The following is a 22,874-nucleotide window of genomic DNA, read 5'->3' as shown; positions in this document are numbered from 1 at the left end:
GTGCAAAGAGAAAGAAAAGATGCTTTGTTTTATAGCCGGTGCATGTTTGTGTTTCTGATGTTGGATCTGGGTTTGATAGTGCCGTAAATCTTCACCACCATTTTAGCCAGGAACCTCTTGAAAGAGCGAGTTTAAAAGTAAATCGTATGAAATGGTTGACTTTACTTATATAGTGATATTTGAATTGAAGTCACAGATATGGTCTGAGCTGAGTTCTTCTTACAGACAACAAAGCAAATACTTACTCGTGGTTGGCAACATATTCTGAATGTGAAATTCCTCAAGAATTTTTCAATGCTTGCAACAGAAAAAAAATCATTTTACAGAAACAATTCTCATCCACTTGTTTTATTTTTCAGATGCTGTCAGTCACATCTCATGTCCTTTATCAGCAGACAAGAGTTTGCTGGCCATAACAACTAAACCATCCCCATGACAACTGACCAAACCCTCCCTGCTGAGGAAGGCCTTGAGATGTGGCTGAATGTGCCACATATAGCCAACAAGTTGTTATTCTTTTGAGCACAGTAAAGATTTCTTATCCCAATTCACAAGATGGAACATTATTCCTAAAAGAGACACATATGCAGCTGGAAGTGAGATATCTGGTGCTCTTTATGACACAGCAAATGAAAGTATAAATGAGAGATAAATAACATAATACACAACAAGTAGTTGTGAAAAAGGAATGTGATTTGTCAACTAGACATTTAGAGCACAGTCAAAAGTATGACAGCACATTGAGTTCATTACTCTGCAATTTCCATGACATGGCGAGACCAACAGCTTAAAAAAGTCCCATACCTAAAACTTATCAGGTACATTGCAATCCCAAAATTGTCGCGATACTTAAACTTAAACTCATCATCAGAGTCTGACCGTCAAGAGAGTTACATTTCTCTTTTTTTCTAGCCGGTTCATGACACTTTTGGGTCACGGGTAAATTAGTTTCATCTTGCAAAAAAACTAAAACGAACCTGTTGAATAACCTGTTGAGTCTTCCAAAGTTTGGTTTTAAGGTTTAGTTGAGAAAAAGTGTCTCAGACTGAAACTGAAACTCAAATGTAATCCTAAAAAGTAACATTAAATTATGATTACATGAGAAGCACAAACAAACAAACTGGAGCCACTAATGAACTTGCAATTTGTAGAGAGCGTATTAACTCTTGGATTTCACATAATAAATCAGCGTTACTCTCTATCGCTCCACCTCTGGGTGGTTATTTAAACCAAACCACTCCAAAATGACTCAGACTGTCTATTGATCATTTAATAACATCCAGAAGATGTAGATGTCTGCCTCCATTAGTCAATTAGACAGTCCAATCTGTATGTAGTCATTCAAAATAGAACACAGCCTCACTTTACATTCTGCGTTTTACAACCTGCAGAGGACCATCTGTTTGTCAGAGCCCTCGTAACGTTTCAGGAACACGTCTGTAGTTGCATGTGAGGTGCTCCGACTGTAATATACAACACATTTGGAATCTCAGGCATCTGCAGTCTCTGTATGACCTGAGGACGTCCAATGAGAACAAAGACGAGCAATTCGATTGATGTGTCACGCCAAGAGCTAAAGAAATGTTACATAATGCAACTCTTAGAATGTTATATAATTCAACCATTAAAGACATATCTGACTTTCAGTCCAAACCCATAATATCCACATGGATTTTAATCACCACTGCCTTAAACAAATCTGGAAACATTTTTAACCTTTAACATCCCTCCTGTGTGTTTAGTCTGCAGTCTCAGCATCTTTTCTGCATGATGAACGCTGCCTGAAGGTTTGTCACTTCTGTCTCAAGTGTCCTATCATCTTTTGCCGTTAATCCAGCTCATATAAAAGACTTCTTACCTTGTGGAAGCTCCCGTGGAAGATTCTCTTCACTTGATCATTGTCGAAAGTGACCCTCTGGATCTCACCACGCTCGTCTTTGTTGTAGAAGGACACGGTCTTGCTGGAGGCTGAGCAAAGAAACAAAACAAAAGATGTTACACATCAATCTCCTTTATTTTGTTTTTGTGTTCCCAAAAATGAGGCTGATCAACAGAAGCCTTTTAATTCATTTAAGTTCTTCCAGAAGGTTGCCAACACTAAAAACACCACTTGCATCTTTGGCTTGCAGAAAATTGAAATCTGTTCAGACACATTCCAAACACAGTTGCACACTTTGCACATTATGATTTGGTCACTTTAAGCCAATATCTAAAGCCAATATCTAAATCCAATATGTCCTGATTTGTTGGCAAGGTCTGATTTGGCCACTTTGACTTAATTTCACAATTACTGACTTTCTGCACAGGTCACCACTGACAGTCTGCAACTGTTCTCTTCATGTGTTTTTGAAAATGTTCACTCTCACTTCTCTTGGAAGACGTCAGTGTCACGGACAAATGAGTGACATTCTGGTGAAATATTTCTCTGTTTATTGAGCTTAAAAACAAATCACAGAGTCTGCCAATTCCATGCATCACTGACTAGAAACAGGATGAGCTAGCAAGCTAGCAAGTTACCTTTGGCCTCCTCCCGCAAACTTTCCACCAGAAAGTCAATAACTAACTCATAACTCATGCAGTGTGTTTCTCCCTATAGAGGATCTGAACCTCTGTGTCATCCAGAGGCCGTTATTCAAGAACCAGAACAACTGATCATCACTGGAGGATTTCTATTGAGGCCCAGCAGACTGAATTTGAGGCTTTACGAGAGCCAGCTGAGCTCTTGATGACACAAGAGTTTTGTGGTTAAAGGAGTCATCTCGGTTATCAACCGAGACCAAAGCAGCCCGAGGACACAGCCGGCTCATTACACCCCACTAAACTCTGTTCATGAGCAGATACGACACAATGAGGCCCAGCTGCTCCACATCTCCTCACACATTACCAAGAGAGTACCCTCCTCTAACAACACACACACAACAGTGGATAAGAACAGAGGAGATATTTACGGTCCAGAGTGACGCCGGTCTCTGGCTTGTGATCGCTGGTTGACACCTGCCAGATGTCGAAGGCCTCGGTTGGTGAGTCGGGCAGGAGACGGAACATCAGGATGATGGTGTAGGCATGAGGAAGACCGTCAGGGTGGATGTCTCTGGTCATGAGACAAAATCAGAAGACATGTGAAATTTTACTGTCAACATGACAGGCTTTACATGTAGTATAAAAGATACAAGGTCAGCTGCAATCAAAGGGTGTCCACAGTCATGTTCAGAAGTCTGAGGGTTTTTTTCCAAATAAAAATGCAACAGGAAGAAATTAAATCTCAAGTATGAAAAGCAGTAAAATGATTTATGAGAGGTGACAGAGGGTAAAGAGAAAGGAAGGGACACCAGGTGAGACCCATTGGAAAAAATGACAGATGACACAGTAAACCGTTTCCAAGTGGTATTATTGTTGGCGTTGCTGTTGCAAAGACAACCGGAAAACTTTCCGTCTTCCTCAGAGCAACAAAATGTAAGTTTTACTGTTCATTTAGTCTCTAAAAGCTGCCAGGCTGACTGGATCACCAGGCTAGTGGCAGACGGAATAGCATGGTGAATGTGAAGTTTACAGGAACCACTGTAAACTGTGATGATGTCATTATTCAGTCAACATTTACTTCATAACCGTACATAAAAGCATAAAAACAGTGTGGAAACTTAACACAGTCTAACATTTAGTTTGGTCAGATCTCAAATCAGCAGTCGTACTCTGGTGCAAAACCACAAGAGTGCAACAAAATTAAGTGGACTTGGTTTGCCCTCAACCTGACACAACTGTCAGGCAAACTCCAGAGCCGCAAAGATTAATAGATTAATTGATTAGTTTTTTGAAAGAAAATTAGTTACCAACAATTTATGTTGTTAATTAATTGTTTGAGTCATTTCTCAAGCAGAAATCACAAACTCTTGCCAATCCCAGCTTCTTAAATGTGAGGATTTGGTGCTATTTATGAATGTAAAAAGGAAGGATTCTCTACAATGAGAATATACAATATCTGCTCAGAGTATTTTACTTGTGATAAAATGTTTCAGCTTCTACATGAGAAAAGGATTTTAATAATGTGTCCACCGCTGGCTCTGCTACAACATCAGAGCAGGATGTTTCTCATTTGTCCCTCTGATGTCACTACACATTCTGGAGAGTCGAGCTTGGTAAACAGTCATAACTCAAACTGTTTTCCACCACTCTGCTGTTGCATGTGATATTCTGGACATAGATTGCCTGTGGTGGGTGGCGGCCAGTGTTAACAGTCGGTTGCGGTTGGGTTTGCACTCGGTGGTCTGACGGAGGCTTGTTGTGTGAAACAGCTTCAGAGCAGATTCAAACACGGGTTCAAGGCAGGCCGCACTCTGACCTCACCGAGCATCGTAATTCCACTGACCCAGTTAGTGATGAGAATGAGCTCCAACAGCCTGAACTCAGCTGGGCGGGACACTTCATAATGCTGACATGAGCAACTTGGAAATGTTCAAAAGATTAAAAAATGTAGCATCATGGGGAAGCTCCGGGAGAGAAAGTTGGTCGGACTCAGGTGTGAATTTTTGTCCTTGCAGAGTTTAGAGGTTCGGGGCTACAAACTTTTTCTTGGAAGATGTCAAGACCAAAAAGTGTTTGGTGTTTAAGTGTTCGAACCTCTGGGAACACTTTCGCTAGGGACTATAACACTGGTTTTGATTTGTTATCCTAAAAAATACAATGACTGACTGTGAATTTTGTGCATTTCACCATCATTCTACTAAAGTCCTATGAGGCCAGTCTTGCGACGCGGCGGCCATCTTGGCAACATCCCCAGGTAATTACTGCCGATTAACAAGACCAGGCTCCTATTTAAATGAATGGGGAGAGAGCCAGAACTTCACTTTTAACACTCACTGAGGCATAAAAACACCAACTGCTTTAATGGTTCAATCCAGAGGGCTGCTACATGACACCATCAGCTCAGCACACCAGAGCCCTTAAAAAGAGTTTAGTATGATATTATTCTCGTGTTTATTCAAACTCCATCAGTACCAGCTCCTTCCTGCCACCAAGTTGTGATAAAGCAGATTATTGGCTTTTGGTGGGAAGGGGCAAGGTATGTGAACAACTACCATCTCTGATGTTTTGACTGCTGTTTCAAATGATCTCAGTGGTTTGTCTCCTCTCTTATAAAGGTGTCTCATACTACCAACCACAAAATGATAGCTAATAAATACAAAGAATAAAACAATGAAGAATAAAACAATGAATCATCAGAGGTTGTCTGATAAACACAGAAATTGAAGGACCTCTTCTTTGTGTTGCTCTAAACAGACAAACACCCCACACTTTTTCACTAGTATCCAACGGACAATGTATTTTCCTCTCTGAAAAGCTGAAGCATGATATTTGGCTTTTCTGTTCTAAGACAGATTTAAATCCTCTTCTGTAATGGGCCTCATAATTGAAACATCTCAGCATTTGACAATGCTGAGAAGGCTGGTTTTGTAAAAATATTCCCAGAAGAAGTGGTGACCAAGGAATCACCATGAGGTTGGTCAACCAGACAACAGACAAAATCAATCAAAGCTAGATGATGTCGGACTCACGTTGTGGGTTGATTTAGGAAGGCGTTCTTGTGAAGTCTGTACGCTGTGTAGCTGTTGAAGGAGCCTGTCTCCATGGAAACGCCTTTAACGTAGCTGTAGGTCTTCTCTGTCAGGTTGAACGCCTCGAGCATCCTGAAGCCTGAAACACAACAGATCAAGAGGACTTCTCACTGAGAAATTCCGGACAAATTTTCAGTCTTTTGTAAATAATGAATTTCAGCATTTATCCAAAATAGCCTCCAATGTCATTGTTTGTACTTACCAGGAGAAGTGAATCCATTCAGGAAAATCAAGGGACATGCTGCAGAAAAAGAAGAAGAAGAAGAAGAAGGAAATTTATGGCATTTCACCACATAATTCAGATATTTTGGACTATTTTTCTGTAGTCGAAATCGTGCAAACTTACTTGACGTTGCAGTTTCACAAATGAAGGTGATCAGGTTTTCTTTGATGGTGTCAAAAGCATCAAAGTCGTCCACAACGAAGACGTGTCTCTCACTGGGTTTGCTGCCGATCTCCTGCAACTCCACGAAATCCACATCAGCAACACCGATGGCAAAAACACTGTAACCTGAAGACCGGACACATAAACAGTCAGAATACAAACCAACAGAAATCCAGGATTTTATTTCCTATGACGCTGTACTATATTCTGGATCATTTAGCACGTTTGATTCTTGTTACCTGCGTGCTGCAGCTTGGCAGCGTTCTTCTTCACTTCGTCCTGAGAGCGTCCGTCAGTGATCGCCACGACCACCCTGGGGACATTCCTCCTCATTCCATTTTCAATAGAAAAGGCCTTCTCATAGGTGTGCTTGAGAGCCACTCCTGTTCAACAGAGACAAACTGTGTCAGAAAAACAACTAGTCCACTTGCTGACTGTCTTTGTCACTGTGTCATGTGGTGTGAGACTGAACCTGTCTTGGTGTTTCCTCCTCTGTAGCGGATGTGATGAAGAGCTGACATGGCGATGCCTTTGTCTTGATAAGCATTCAGCCTGAACTCTGTCTTTGCGTCATCGCTGTACTGCACAAATGACACCTGTTGGGAAAGTCACATCACTGGCATCAGAAATGAGTCGGGTCGAGTATAGTCACACGTAAAGCTCCAAATCACAATTTGCCTCAAAAGGCTTTACCAGCAGTACAGAAGAGGATAACCTCTAACCTTAAAAATGCTTGATTATAAAAGGGGAAAAAAAAGGAGCAACATGCAAACAAAATGCAACACGTATTCATGTGATAACCAAGACTAAGGGTTCCTATTATCCACACTGTAAATATTTGTAGAAAATTGGTTAAAAAAAAATTACGTTTTCTTGATATTGACAAAGAAAACCTTTAATTTCTTTTTCTTTATTCATCCTCTCATTCGGTCCTATTTGTAAGTTCACTTCTAACGTTTTGTTTACCTGCTGTGTTTGTCTTGTTAGGGCATTCTTGTTGTCAGATGTTCATAATTACACTTGATTTAAACTTTATATCTGTACTGGGAAGGATTTTAATGAGCAACTTGGTCCCTTCCTCCCCTGCACATTAACTGAGCTTTATAACTGTCTTTTACCAGGATGTTTTTCATTGTGTACATAAAAACAAAACAACTGCAGCATGATGTCAGAGCACATTGCTGTTTTGCTATTGGATCAGTGTTTTTAATACAAACCTGCATTCCTGAGGGACCAATCACATCGAAGGCACCGATCATGCTGTAGACGAAGTGCACGACTTTGGTGAAGCTCTCCTCGCCAATACTCCAGGAGCCGTCGATGAGGAACACTACATCTGCTTTGGCACCTTTGCACACTGAGGGAAAGAAAACAAGTCAATATGGGGCTTTTAACTCCACGGCCCAGACCTCAGGGCTGCATCACAAACACCAGCAGAGAAAATAGCATTGTCACACGGCATAATCGTGCTTTGAGAGCTGGAGTGCATTAAAAATGTCAGCTGAAAAGCGTGCAACAAACTAAACGATTGAGAAGAATGACGAGATGTAGACATGTATTGTAATTATGGGTTTTGCTGATTTAAAAAAAATACTGACAGCACAAAACAATCAACATTTGGTTACCAGAAGGGTGAAAGTGAGCTCTTGTTAATGGGTTCCTCTCAGACCAAAACGAATCGGGCCGAAAGCTTTGAATAATCTTTGCCTTATGTGATGCAGCGCTCTTTGTAATCTCTTCCCTGCTTTCCTCACATTCAGAGATTTATAAACAAGTTTTACGCAAAAACCAACGACACAAACAGATTCTTTGGACTGCTCTGTCTTCCTTTTTCAACACCTAAGTTGTTGGTTCTTAACGGCCGTGTTCCCTCTTCATGCGCCCCGCAGGGCCAGCAGCACATGTGGTGGCTATTAATCCACTGCTGGCACGAGTCGGAACGAGTCAGCGCTCAAAGCACCACCTCGGCCAAAACGCAGCATTGAGGAGTTTCCAATCAGAGCTGAGCTTGAATGAAAATAATCGATCCATTCAGTGCTGAGATGATCTGCGTTTTCCTCATAGACTGTTTAGGGAATTTGGGACAGCAAATGTGTCACTGCAGCATAATGAGTCCCGCGAGGATGCTCAACTTGCTCAATTCACTTAGTTTTAGCTTGCACTGAAGGAGTAAACCCTTTGTTACATCTGAATAAAGACTATGTTTACATTTACATTGATTAACTAAAATTAACTATATTACACAAGCTTCATTAATGTGCAGCTGAAATAAGAATTAGACACCCCTTTTTGTAAGAAGAATCATGTGACTTTTATATCTATTGTTAATCTTTTATTATTGTTGAAAGGGAGAACAGGAAGTCTTTTTTACTTCTAACACACTAGCCAGCCGAGATCATGCTAGCACTCGTCAGTCACAGTCCTTGTACTGTTCTGTTGTATATAACTTCATTAAAAAAGGAGTAACTGCAGTGGGTAGCGCTCTCTTAGCTAGCTAGCATGCTAAGTCTCAATTAACTAGTAAATAAATCTGTAAATAGTCGATTAGCCAACTATTTAGCCCTGTTGCAAACAGCTAGGACAATAACTTAAAACAGTTTAAACAAAAGACATATTCCTATCACTGTTTCATGGCTGCGAACTGTGGTTCAACAGGAGTTAAATAATGCTGTTAAGCGAAGGCATACTTCTTTCATTTTGGACTCTCCGTGACTTTTGATGTTGTGCTGTCCAACAAAAGCACAAAATTAGATGTCATAATGGTGATGCACTTAAACTTACTGACTTCCCAGACAGGTTTTTAATAAGTTCATTGTGCTGCAGCTCACTATTTAGCTATCTAGCCTGCAAACCATGGACATTTAATGACAATTGGTTGGAGCATCACAGGCGAAAGCTAGCTCTCTCCCATGAATGCTGCTCAGTGGCGCAAGAAGCCTTTTTGAGTCCCTGTGTGTCCCCTTATGTTGCAATTACACAGTTTGGCCACAATGTCAAGGTTGGCCTTCAAAGACTGCACTCTTCCTCGATGCAAACTAATGTTAACGGTTCTTGGAGTATATTATGTATGTCTGCCTAGTCACTTGTTCACAGACAAAGTGCATGTTTACGGAAGATAAGCAGACAATAACTCAAAAGTCTGACGCTTCTTTTCTATAGCCGGCTTCTGTCTGTCTCTTTGTTATTGCAACTGTCAGAGAACCATGACCTTGATGCCTTATACAATTCAGTATAAAAATAACAGGATTTGATTGGCTGTCTGCACAGAGAGAAAAACAGTTACATTTTGAGTGGTATAATCACAGACAGGGGGCGCTGTCATGAAACCAAAAGCAAACATCAGTATGCTGTAGCATGAAAAGACAAAAAACAAACAGGAAGTATCATTTCAGCTGGACCTTAATTGACAGCATTGGATAACATGTTCCATGAGACGCTTACCTGCCCATGCTGGGGGGATGGTGGGTGGAGGTGTTGGTGTTGGCGGGAGTGTTGGAACTGGAGTTGGCTTCACCACTGTGAGAAACACAAACAGTTACAAAAGTGTCATCAACATATTTGTAATAAATACCAAACAACAGTAAACATGTCATATGATGAAGTCATTGTTTTGGATCAGTCCTGTGAGGTGATGTCACTGAGTCATGTTCCACATCTCCGACACATTCAGACAGGTCATAGTTTGACTGAGTCTATTGGAAACACAGAGCCTGTTATCATCTTTTCCTTTATAAATCTGAAGTGCCAGGTTCTGGAGGGCATTCTATTTCTGTTGTTCCATCAGTGGTGTGAAGGTCTATGTTAAACAACACTCGAACATAAACATCTCACTGCATCAGAAAACCTACAAACCTACTGTACGTGTTGAGTAATAACCTAAACATGTCCAGTCTGATTTTAATTTAATGTTTGATACGAAAACATAAACATACATTGCTCTGCGTTATGAGAAAAATGTTACAATGAAGTTCAAACAATCTGCAATATGTGTTTGCATTTTATTATAAAACAGATGTTGTTTATTCTGCATTAAACAGCACATACATCTCCTGTAGTGTCGTATAAATAGTGATCTCACTGGGTTGGATCATTGGTGTCTGAGATTTCCCAGCAAACATGACTTCTCCTACAATTAGGCAGACTTGTGTTTAGCTACGAGTTTTTGAATGCACCTTCTCTCTGCATGTATAGTGAATAAACCCTCCAGTCTGAACAGTTATATTGAGTTTGTGAAGATTCAAATGACAACAACTTTTGCTTCCAGTTGCAGCACTCACATGTTCTCTCCTTGGTGCTGACTCCTGGACCTTCCAGATTCGGGGTCTGGACGAAGACGGTGGCAGTGTACAGAGCGTCAGGAGAGAGTCCATCAAAGCAGTACTGAGGTAGTCCAGCAGGGATTGTGATCTCATGCTGTCCTTTACTGGAGGCTGCAGACGAAGGAAACATGAAGATTTTAACTCACAAATTGTAAGAGTTAAAGCTTCATCAGAAGGAATGGAACAGTTCTTCAGCTAATCTTAAGACATCCTCTGACATTGTGTTTATTTAAAGACAATCCTTTTCAGCTTAAATGTACAAATCATATATTTACAGTATGTATGTGTGTATTTATGTGCATGTATGCATGGTTGTTTCTGTTTATAAACACTTTGTTTTTGCTGTTCAGTTTTTTGGATTATCTGGATTGCTCCAAATAAAATAGCACTGTTTAATGGTCAGGATAAATATTGTACTTTATGCTTGACAAATGAAAATCTGTCATCCAAACACTTTTGATTTTCACACTTTGTGAACATGCACAATCACTTAATCAAGTCAGGGATGTCCAACAAAGGGAAAGATGCTCCTCTCTGACTTCCTTTGTTAGGTTGTTAAGTATTCGCTCAAACTTTTAAGGGACACCATCTTTGAGCAAATGATGTTCCTGATTTTGGGTGGATAAATAGAAAGTTTGACAAATTCATGAATCAAGTCAACACATGAGGTTTTTGCTCCCATACTTCCACATCTATTAAGGCCTTTGGATAAAGAATTACAAATGGAGGTAAGAAAGCTTTCTGTGAGCTGATCTGGTGTGCAGACTTAATTGTTTTTATTTGTCATTTTTGCTTCTGCTTGGATAATCTAATCAAACTGTTACTTTTGTTCCAAATCAAAAACAGTAAGCCAGTGAAGACTCGCTAGCAGCACTTGTAGTAAAAACAAGATACCTTAGCCGATCCTTTATTGTTCATTTAAACATTTTTGTGGGACCCATCAATCTGCTTGCTCACACTCAAAATATGACTCATGTACTGTCACTGGAGCCACTTAGGATCTCCAGAGTTCGTTGTGGATGGCTGGCCTTGTAAACTGCACCCGATGGGTTTTATGTACTCTTTTAGCTCTGAATCAGCATGAGAGATTAATCTAAGTGTTGAAAACTAAGATATTTAATCATTATACGCATCTCCAGGGGTGTTATAGCATCGCTAATTACTTCCCCACTTGGGGAACATTTCTGGATTTTATAACTAACAACTGGGCCTGCTGGCTGATAATGTTGGCAACTTCAGCCTGTATTTCTGCTTCACAAATGAATGATGGTGTTATAATTTTTATATTATAGCATTTTACTGTTTCTGTGTTCCAAAAGAGAAAAAGATGTGTTCATGTAGGACGTTGACTCAAATATATTTTTTTTCAAGACCTTCAAGACTTTAAGTTGTGCCTCCGAATTGCTTTTTCAATTAGTCTTGTCTGATCAGTTGAGAAGCACTTCTCTTACTCTTGTTAAAAAGTGAAAACAACCTTACTTTTGTCTCTTTCAAAATTGTCACGACATTTGCGCCCATCATGAGCCACAATCTAGTATTTTTTACTCTTTGGGCTTTTGAATTTGTAGCTCTGCCTGTGTCTCTGTATCTTCTGTTTAGTTACTAAAGAAGGAAAATAAAAGATCAGTCAATGCTGCTTAAATTCTATAAAAGCTCTCATCCCTCTCAACGTCTGTGTGATAAATAAATCCAACAACTGACCCTTCCAGTGAAGTGTTTACACTCTGCATGGCTGGGCAGGGATTTATTGATAACAGGGTTTCCTATTTACACTCTGCGTTCTGGTTAAGCACAAACAAACAAATCCTGTTTATTACAGAGACAGCTGCCACGGATGGTGATCGCTACTCCTCAGTGTCCTGAACTAAAGTTAGCAGGGTTTCATCATTCTCTGTCACATAACAGAACCCAGCAGCACGGTGGTGATGCAACACTTTAAGAATGAGCTCTGTAATATCAACAAGTTATGATCGAAGTCACTTCATATAAATCGTTTTTTGGAAAACACACTCCAAAACAGTGGCCCTCATCGCTCAAGATTGATGATACAGAGAGTGGTGTTGACAAAATCTAATCCCTGAGACATCTCAGCTGCATATCACATCAGTCTGAGTCTTACAAACTGGCAGCTACGTGTTCTTCTTCTCACCAGTGTTTCCATGGATTTAAACTCTGAAGGAGATATCATTGGAAAAGACCTCTCTGCTCACAGTTTTTCCACTTACTCATCTCACCACCGTCTCCGACCGCTGTTTGCATTTCCATTTGAGAACAAACAGTTGACTGGTTTGTTGACTTGAGAGCAACGTCTGCTGCTTCAGATTCTCACTCATCCTCCGGTGGTGGTTTACCCGCCATCTGTCTCATGCTATTTGTTCTGGCATCACGAACGGCTAATAGCTACCATATAGATATTCAAATATGGCGGCCCCATTCCTGGTTTTTCCTGCTCTTTAACTGCTAACCCGTCTCAGTGCACGAATACAAACCAGATGGGGTTCAAATACCCTGCAGTAATTGAAAAGGATGTAATGCTTGCAGACTGAGACACAATTAAAGCTTGGTGGTCGGACACTTTCAATCCAGGCCAAAACTTGCTTCCTGCTTGGAGTTATAATGACAAAGTGGAGGCCTGAAAGATAAACAGAGTCTGAGACGTGATCCCTTTACGGTCTGCTGAGCGCAGTGACAGATTTGTAGCATCTATTGACGCAGAGATGATGTCATGTGGAGATACATCTGCAAACATTACAGCTTGTATCACCCCAAACAAGTCACCCTTGATCAAGATCTGATTGCTAGTGAAGCACACCACCGTCTTCAGGTGCACACATGAATCTGACATGTCTACAGTAGGCCAGAATATTGGTAGGGACAGTTGATGAAATGCTTTTCAAGAAATTTTAGGGGCTGTCTAGGTTACTGTAATCTATCAAAATGGAATTAAAGCAGCATTCACGATTCAAAGTGTTTATGACAAATACAATTACAATTTGCTTGTCAGATAATCGTTGTTTTGGCGGTTGTTTATAAAGTGAAATGTCAAACATTTGTTGGTTCCAGCTTCACGAAAGTGAGAAATTGTGAGGTTTGTCTGACAAACAGTCAAAGAAAATGAAACAACAGTGTGAGTTGGGCTACTTACGGTCCACTGGGTTGAGTTTGATGCGGTACGATGTTGCCGCCCTGTGAGGAGCCCACTTGATGCAGAACTTGTCGTGGTCGACGTTGTACGTCTCGATGTTGGTAACGTTAAGGTAGACTGAGGAGAGAAAGCCACATTTCAGCAAACCAAACATATCAAAAGTAGAGGTGGATTGTTTTATCTAAGATGCTTTGCGATGCGGACGTGGAAGATTCTGCATCAACATAGAGATGCCATGAATTTTGGGTGGATGTTTGGCTAAGATTACTTATGTAGTAGGTATGTCGGAGAGAGGCAGAGATCTGCAGCAAGTGATAATAAAAACTCATCGAGTACATGTCGGATTTATGAACTTGCTGGGAAGTACGAACTGGACAAGACTACATGATACAAGTGTTAGGAACACCTAGGAAGTCAAATAATGCTAATCCTAGACCCTGAAAAGACATTTTTAAACAGGTCAGGTACAGGAGTTACACAAGTAAAAATTCCTCTATTCCTGAGTGGTACGTGTCAAAGCAGATCGTTCCAGAGGTTAACCTTATGAAAACAGACCTTGTGGGAAAACCTAAAAAAGAGTCAGTAGTTTTAAGTGTATTCTGTATGATGAATGAAGGCACTGTGGAAATTTTTAGTGCACATAAAACAGCTTTGTTCCCAGCTCATTAGAATGAGAAAAAAAAACAAAAAAAAAAACTGCAGAGTTCAAATAAGTTACAGAATGTAAAGAAATATTTTGTCCATGTTTCCACATTTTGAAATCTTTTGAATCAATATGTTCTGTGTATTTTAAAAGTAAAATCTAATGGAAATACATGTCGAAACCTGTTTATCTAATTCATTATCTATTATGGTTTATGACTTATATAACTTCTTATCTTAGGTTGTACATCACATAAAGCAGAAATACTAATGTAGGCACACCATTTTGTTGCAGAGTCCAAAGAGAGGAGATTCCTTCACTGCTGCTGCTCCAGTACAGTGGAGGTGAAGTAATTTTTAACTAGAGTAACTAGGAGACGTTTTCACATTTACATTTTAATGCTTTTAAACCATGTCTGTCATGTTTGTAGGCACAAAAAACACAGCTGTTTGTCCAAGACAGATCCCAAGTCATCTGAGTCTGTTTTGAGTCCTCAGAGGACAAGTCAGAGTCACAAATCTTCAAAAGACAATTGCAGGTCTGCTCGGTCTCTGAATGCAGAGCACAGACTTTATACTAACAGTGTTTTTAAGAGGCTTAGACAAACGCATTTGAAAGACTCCTCCAGTTTAGAACTGAGAATTTTAATTTTCAAGACAAGTTACTTCTTAATGTGGTCTTAAGTAAGTGAAAGAAAATGCAATTCAATTTAACTTCGCTGTTTTTGATGGCAAGGACATCAATAGTGGCAAAACTATGACAAGATCGTAAATACAGGAAAACTATCTTCACAGCTTGATATCACTTGGTTTAAATGTGTTGTGATTTAAAGAACTGATTGTATTCTTGACAGCATTTGTACTTACGTGTTGTTCCCTGTCCATCCAGGGGTGTGCTTGAGCCCCCGGTGTACTGAGCCACCACGTTCACATCGTAGGTGGTTCCAGGCTGCAGGTTGTGCAGAGTGTAGGAGGACACGTCGCCCACAAAGAGGTCTATGGGCTGTTCTGTACTTCCTGGAAGGCAACAGCACATGGATTAAAAGAGAGAAAGGTCAGGACCGAATCATGTGTAATTACTGTCATTGTGTAACCAAACCAAACACTTTCACTCATTCAGAGTCAGAAAACAAACATCAGAGAGTGTCTGCAGAGAGAGCAGCTATCTGGGAAGCATTTTACAGATGGTGACTCACAGTGGAGGCCAAGTTCAACATCAGTCAGTCGAGCACAAATTCTTCACAAAATGAGTGAAAATTAAGATTGAAGGATTTCGACAAACAGTTCCATCTCAAGGGACACATACTAGCTTTTTTCTGATTATGACATGGTCTTCAACCAAGACCTAGACGTCCACTTATCGCCCATGGTTAAAAATAGCTATTGTACTAAAATGTAAAAACAACTTTTAAACTGCTATGCTCCTCATGCTTTCAAAAGATCATGTTCTGCCACATTGATGTTTCTAAAGCTGAAAGAGGTATTCAGACCTTTAAACAAGTCCAAAGATCTACTTAAATTTGAATTAAAAATTAATTACTCATTCATAGAAAATGACCAGACAACAGCATCGCGACATAAAGACCAGCGTACAGTGTGTAAAAGTGTAAATGTGACCTCACCTGTAGGAGTGTATGTCAGTCTGTATCCCTGGACAGGAGCTGCCACCGGGTCCCAGGCCACTCTGAATCTGGTGTACCACTCGTCAGAGATCCGGAGGTTTCTGGGACTCAAGAGGCCGACTGTGACAGAGAGGAGGAACTAGTCAACAACAATCTTTCCCAGCAGCCTGGGGAAACAACATGGCTGCAAGTCCATTTAACTGGAGGTGAAGAAAACCTTCTAAATCTTGAGATCTTTAAGTCGAGAGTTCTTCTTCACAGACATAAAACTGTATTCATCTTTCAAGTGTCAGTTCCTTTGTCAATGTTTTCCATGCAATAAGAGAGAATACCTTGAACTGGACATGTGAATTGCATGTTTTCATCATTTCAACAACACAGGATCAGCTGACAGCTGTCTGTCCTGTTTCAAAGTGATCCTTATAACTCAACACCAAAACGCTCCCTGGGTAAACATTTCTGCCTCCTCAGTTGTGATTAACTGCAGATTGACTTGACTTACATCCGTTTATGAAATGTATTATATGTGATACATGTGTTTACATTTGAGACTTTACTCAGACTTGTTCAGCTGCTTTGCTCAGACTTGGATGGATGCCTGAAAGTGCCTGACAGACACACACACACACACACACACACACACACACACACTTCAAGTTTCTATTGTTTGTATAACTAATGCTACTGCTCACCAGTAAAGTGCTCTCTGGTTCAGCTCCTGTGAGACTCAAGTGGTCCGAACGTGTCACGTTAATACATTTTGGTGCTGTTGACTAATGTATGTCTCCTGTATTTATTTTCACTGTACAGACGCTCACTGTAGCGCTGCGAGCTGTTGTGTTTAGCTCAGTGGGAGGAAGCTGTAACACAAAGTTCACTAGTTCTATCCCTGCAGTAACTGTGACCACAGCGAGATACTTACACAGATGTAGGCTGAGTGGTCTCAGGTTTTGCTGCTTTCATATTTACTGAACATTTTGTGAGTCAGAATGCAACCTTTTTTTTCTGTTTGGACTAAATGTGAGTTTCTGTTTTCTGAGAAACTTTATTTACAGAAAGTCCATAAAGAATCCTTTAGGTGTCAAATTCTTTCCTCGAAAAAAACATTTGCTAAATGCACCTCTTCTGTGTTGCACAATCACCTTCTCATAACTTCCATTCTCAACTTAAGTTGTGTATTTGTGGTCCAATAGTAAAGCACGGATTGTTTGTAACATACTGTTCACATGGTTTAATGATGGAGAAAACAATTAAGGCAGAGTTTTCTTTCTAAGTGATAATAGACCAACAGCAGCCTCTTTACAGTCAACTTGGTGATCCTGAAAGAATCTAATAAAACTGGCATTTTTTCTGCTGATTGACTGGAAACTGGTCTTTTTTTCAGACACATAACACAAGCTGAAATCTGTAACTTCCAACACACTATCATCGTTTCCAGTGAAGTTTGCATGCATCTTGTATCGTAGAAGGTTGTGAGAAACCTGCTGTTTGATCAAATTAGCCACTTCAAGTCTCTATCTGTTACACATTTAACTATAGTGATTATTTATTGGACTCAGAGCACTGCCTAAACGCAAAAAGACATTGGACTGCTGCTGTCAGACATGGTGTGATAGTGCTGGACTTAAACTGTTTTGGCTCGACACCCAGTCGACCTGGAAAGATGTTGCTACTGAACATTTCTCAGAGAGAGCAGAGCCTCTTCTGTCACTGCTAAAAAAAAAACCTGAACCGGTGTGAACCTGTGGATGCCTCACCTGTACGTCCGTTCCCATTGAGGTTCCCTCCAGGGCCCTCTGCGTAGATGGCCTCTACGGTGATGTTGTACGGGGTGTCGGGGATCAGATTCTGCAGTCTGGCGTTGTTTCTGTTTCCTGGAACCACAGTCTGAGGAATCGTAACACCACAGAGTCAGAAGTTTCCAGACACCAAGGAGTGTCTGATGTTATCAAGAAAAGAGAGGAAAAGATGGTGTGTCGCTCTCTGGTCTGTTTGGGTGTTCCTTGTCATTTGCTCCTCCTGATTGGGATGGGACTGGGATGCTACATCCACTGTTTTGGAGCCTCAGTGGACAGTTGGCTGACTGAGCTCACCTGGACTCTATACCTGGCTATAAAAGCTAAAAGGTTTCTCTCTTCCCTACCCTCCATCGTTGTCTTTTGGTTTTCTTATGAGTCATGTTTACCTTACTTTAATACGTTGTTCTTGTTTCATATAAAATATCATGCATGGAGTGGCTACTTGTCACATTTTCTGTTCCAGTTTGACACAAGTCACTCTAAAATCTCCCTCACCAGCCACCTTTCAGAGTGACTCTTCATGAGTCGTGTTCGGTTTCTTTTCTTACCAACATTCAAACAAATCCACACCAGTAATGTTTCTGACATCCGCATTACATCTCTCTTTTTTGCTATTTATGGTAAATAAATCGGCTATTCTCTTGGAAAAATTGGTGGCTTTGAACTTTTTACTTCAAATATTCGATGTCCCTGCAGTAAGTTTGTGATTATTTGGCTCTCACTGGTTTATTTGGACACTTTCATGTGAATCTACATGCAAGTAAAATGTTGCTATGAGCTTTTGCCCCAGTGTGAATTGGTTTCCATTTGTTCAGTAGACTAATCTCCAATAGGCAGAATGGAATCATTTCCCTGGTGTCCTGATACAGAAAATTACAGTTCATTTGGCTCATGGAAGCTGTGTACAAACACAAACCTCCTCCATCAGCTGCAGATGCTAAATTATCATAAGTGTATTGTAATATAAATGGTTAATTCCCCAACAGCCCCAGTCTGGAGAACTCCTTTCATCACCATCCTTCCACTGCAGTTAGCTGACTCATTCAGAACAGGTGCTTTGCTAACAAGACAAGGGGGAGCACAGCTGGGCCCACTCCGCCCTCCACCACTGCTCCAACTCATTATTTAGAACTATTAATAATGTAAATATGGCACAAATTACAGTGTTTGCTTAACGGAGCCTGTAATTACTCTCACTAATCTGCAATTTATAACCTGAATGAGCCAAGGGAATCCTGAGATCTGACTTCACCACATTGTTTGCAGAGAACATCACGGCAAATGATGAACAGCAAGAGTTTATCGAGAGTTTACCCAAAACAAAAACACATCTTCACCTGAAATAAATCTCTTTTTATTGCTGAATGTGGAGCGTTAAGTGGACAAAATGAGTTTGAGATTTTTTGATCGTGATGCATTTTCTTTCCTTGTTCATCTTCTTTCAAAAGTTTTATTGTGAGAAATGAACAGCAAATATATTTGGTCACATTTTTTAGTGTTTTGTGTCCTTTCTATGTGCTCTCAGTTTCTTGTCTTAAGAGTCTATACACTTAAAGTTACGTCTTTATTTGCAAAACACAGCACAAAGGTCCCTTTTCCTGGACTTATGCTTTATCTCTGTGTTGACAGAATATGGTGATGTCATTTTGGCTACTGTAATTGGTGCAAATGAGCCTTGAGGTGTCACAGTGAACTTACAAACTCAGTGATTGGGTCTCCGGTCATGGGGGCGTAGGCGATCCTGTACTGCCTCACAGGACCCTCAGCGTGGTCCCAGCCGATGGTGAGGGTGCTGGTGGTGGCGTCAAACACACGCATGTTCCTTGGACCAGCGCGTGGCACTGCAGCAGAAACACACACAACGGGTCATCTCATCAACACACTTACTGTATACAACACTGTGAATTTCTGCACACCACAATACAGTATGTTACACAGCACTGGATCTGTTGCTTAGATAGATAGATAGATAGATAGAATTACTTTAATGATCCCAGACTGGGAAATTATATAAATTAATTTTTTGCTTAGCAAATCTATCTATGGGGTTAGCATTATTTGTTATTCAGTTTCTTTAAAAATAATTTCACTGACGGATCTAAATTCATTTTGACATACTGCTCCAACATACACCTTTTGACATTTCCGCCCTACACGCAAACACAAATATCTGAACTTTCTTCTCCTTACATTTCATAAAAGGGAAATTACTTTAGTCTGATGCATTTGAGAGGAATTATGGATTATTTTTATTCAGTGTCATTGTACTTCTACTGGAGGAAAGAATGTAGAGACTTTTGCGACCTCTTCAATTTTGCAGTACTGGAAAGTGTGTCGGTTCAGTTTGCTCATTAAGTAGCCATTAGTCATTATGTATATCATCAACTCATTATGTGCCACAAATGATAAGATATAAACGCTTATTTCGAGAAAACAGTCACGTTGATGACTCGCCTCTTAAATATCCATCCACATGACTCAATGCAGATGTAAACAGCGGTCAGCATGAGTCAGTTATTTGATAAAACATTGTATGTATACAGTGTCAGCTTGTGAGATTGTTGGACTTACGTGTTTTGCCGTTGCTTTTGACAGGCGATGCCTCTCCATCAGCGTACAGAGGCGAGACAGTGACTGAGTAGGGAGTGTCCGGGATCAGGTTGTCCAGGAAGGCATTGTTAATATTTCCTGGAACCAGGACCTTTATGGAGAGCAAAGCAAAGGGTAAAGAAATATATAGACCTCATCCTCATCAGGACAGCCTATTCAAATGAGCCTTCTCATGCATGACATAAATGTCTGGCAGTGATAATGTATATCATGACCTCACTGCTCATCCCACATCCAGTTATCTCCCCGAGCACCCTGCTGCCAAAGTTCTCCTGAAACACTAACAAAGTCCTGGGAGGTAAGATGCCAAACAAATCATTCATTCAGTGAGTAGACTGACGGATAAACAGTTTCTGCTAGGAAGCGGCTGGAGAGTTCGGAGTCTATCAGCAACTCAGAGCAGGCTCAGACATGCAGCTCAACGTGTTTTCTAACAACAACGATGACTGCAGACCGTCTCTTGTCACTGGGATTATCACGGCATCTATCCTGTGCCACAAAAACCCAAACCCCTTACATCATGGGAAACAAACTGCTGGTTGAACTCAGGTCCACCCCCATCTACAGCTTTTGTTTTGGTTAAAGTTAAATATCTCCAAAGGTTTTTGACCCAGAGCTTCTGGAACACGGGACCATGAAACAGGTTCCTCAGTGATGATGTGGTTGAGATCCCACAACTGGAAGCACACATACGCCTGCTGGCCTGGGGTCAAATCCCTCCAGTCAATTCAACAGTAAGGCTAATGGATTGGCTGTGGTCCTTTCAAAACAAAGTGAATTACGTTAGACTGGAGGTGCAGTCATACAGTCATTTCCTGAAGGCAGAGCTGCTCTCGAGGGCTGAGATTAAGCTCACTGGATGAAGTTTGGAGCCAAAGAATCCCATTTCTTCTTGGTAATTAATTAGCTTTTAAGAGGGATTGTGATTACTGTGTTAAAGAGTACTTGCAGGATCCACTGATTCCCACTATTAAGTACAGTTAAGTAATGTAATGTTTGTAAGTATGCCCTCAACACTGATTGTTAGTACACAACTACTTATACTGCCTGTAATTCTGCGTTTTTAAAGGAAAAGTATGTCCCGAGGCAAGTCAAGACCCACAAATCTTATGTCAGGACAGAAAGTCCCAAAACAGCAGCAAGTGAAGACCAGGGAATTCAAAGGCAAGACCAGCTAGCTCTGGTCCCAAAGCCATATCAAGACCATCCAATCCTATGTCAAGACCAACAACTCCTGAGTAAAGGCCAAAAAGTTCAAAGTCAAGAACCAAGTCAAGACCAAAGAATGTAAAGAAAGACCAAAAATCCCCAGTCAAGAATAAATTCAAAAATAAAAGTCCTTAAGTCAAGACCAACAAGTCTCAAGTCAAGACCCCCCAGTCTTAAGTTAAGACAAACCAGCCCCACATCAGAGACCTTCTTAAATCTTCACCCTTACTTTTTTATCTCATTTGACTGATAAAACCTTCAATTGATAACCAAAATCAATGTGAAAATGCTGCTTCTGTTGTTTCACATGGTATATGATGATTCTAAAAATCTAAATCACAAGGTGCCTATATTTGCAAATTTGTAAAATCTGATGGGAAACTGAAACCAGGAGAGTGGAGGCTGTGATAGTACACTATTACTCATTGTTTTGGAATTGCAAGTTTAGCAATCACATGTGGGTCTTTTATTACAGTTTCACAATTAAGTCCTCTTTTGATTAATATGCTTACAGGGACTAGATTCTGCTCTGTAATCTAAAATGAGGCCAGTTTGAACCTAATTATACTGAATTATTCATCAGGAATAGATACATCTTCTTATTTTAGAGCTAATCTTTGTTTTGTTTTTTCTGTGTCTCTGTCTCTTTGCCAAAAAACTTCTTCTCAGACCAAACACAATAAAAGTCAATTAATATGAAGTGGAAATAGATAGAGGAAATGATGACCACATAATAAACAACAACCCCCTCAATGTGGTAACTACAGGGGCTAATAAACTGAAAAGCACTTCACAGCATCATCAAAGCAGATCTTAATCATCAAAACAGTCTAATTAGATTACAACCTTATGGCCCCAAAAACTTCAACCATTGCAGCTTTCACTGATGTCAGTCACAGCTGTGTCTACTGAGCAATATTTCTCAACTTCAGTAATAGAGTTCAAACTCTTTCTGGGGAAATAAAGCCCCCTCTTCTCTCCCTGTAATCCAGATCACTGGTGCGTGAAATCAGTGCTGATGGAAAAATATTTTAAAAAACTGACCAGTCATGAATTCCATATTTGAAAGCATTGCTGTTACAATTGCCACTCAAACATCTGTGCAACATCAACACAAACACTTAGTGAAATAAATGGAGAAGACCAAAAGGGACCACCTGTTGCTTCCTTGAAACAGACCGAGTTGGTGAAAGCTGTGACCCTTCATTTATTTCACTACTTTCATCAGAAATGGAGAAAGACAGATAAAACGGACTTAAACACGCAGCTGACCAGAGTAGATGCAATGTGGTAAGTTTAGAAACATTGAATTTCTGGCACTTGAGTGTTGATTATACAAAGTCAGGGCAAACAAGTGTTGAGTCATAAGTCAAGACCAAAAAAGCCCCATGTCAAAACCAACAATTCCTAACACCTGCAGGTCCCTGGTGAAAAGCCATGTCAAGACAGATAACTCCGAAGCCTAGATCAAAACGTAGGCCTGGGAGTTTCAAATTAAATACACTTCACCAAATCAAGTACAGAGTTTTAACAT

The 22,874-nt window shown here is 40.4% G+C and overlaps 1 protein-coding gene across 8 annotated transcripts in view; it reads right to left on the bottom strand.

Moving 5' to 3' along the window:
• Window positions 1-22,874, bottom strand: part of col12a1b (collagen, type XII, alpha 1b) — a 137,801-nt gene that overhangs the window by 26,552 nt on the left and 88,375 nt on the right. For all 8 annotated transcript variants that reach the window (XM_030404872.1, XM_030404868.1, XM_030404866.1 and 5 more), the window contains 16 exons: window positions 20,093-20,222; window positions 19,220-19,362; window positions 17,480-17,609; window positions 15,723-15,842; window positions 14,968-15,117; window positions 13,459-13,575; window positions 10,272-10,424; window positions 9,436-9,510; window positions 7,212-7,351; window positions 6,467-6,590; window positions 6,234-6,377; window positions 5,956-6,120; window positions 5,812-5,850; window positions 5,550-5,688; window positions 2,949-3,091; window positions 1,859-1,968 (listed from right to left, as the gene is read on the bottom strand). In XM_030404872.1, the coding sequence (XP_030260732.1) occupies window positions 1,859-1,968; window positions 2,949-3,091; window positions 5,550-5,688; window positions 5,812-5,850; window positions 5,956-6,120; window positions 6,234-6,377; window positions 6,467-6,590; window positions 7,212-7,351; window positions 9,436-9,510; window positions 10,272-10,424; window positions 13,459-13,575; window positions 14,968-15,117; window positions 15,723-15,842; window positions 17,480-17,609; window positions 19,220-19,362; window positions 20,093-20,222 (2,022 nt within the window). The remainder of the gene's footprint in view (window positions 1-1,858; window positions 1,969-2,948; window positions 3,092-5,549; window positions 5,689-5,811; window positions 5,851-5,955; window positions 6,121-6,233; window positions 6,378-6,466; window positions 6,591-7,211; window positions 7,352-9,435; window positions 9,511-10,271; window positions 10,425-13,458; window positions 13,576-14,967; window positions 15,118-15,722; window positions 15,843-17,479; window positions 17,610-19,219; window positions 19,363-20,092; window positions 20,223-22,874) is intronic.

Source organism: Sparus aurata, chromosome 22 (assembly GCF_900880675.1).
Source record: "Sparus aurata chromosome 22, fSpaAur1.1, whole genome shotgun sequence".
In the NCBI taxonomy this organism is placed as follows: Eukaryota; Metazoa; Chordata; class Actinopteri; order Spariformes; family Sparidae; genus Sparus; species Sparus aurata.
This window is presented reverse-complemented; position numbering and strand designations above follow the sequence as displayed.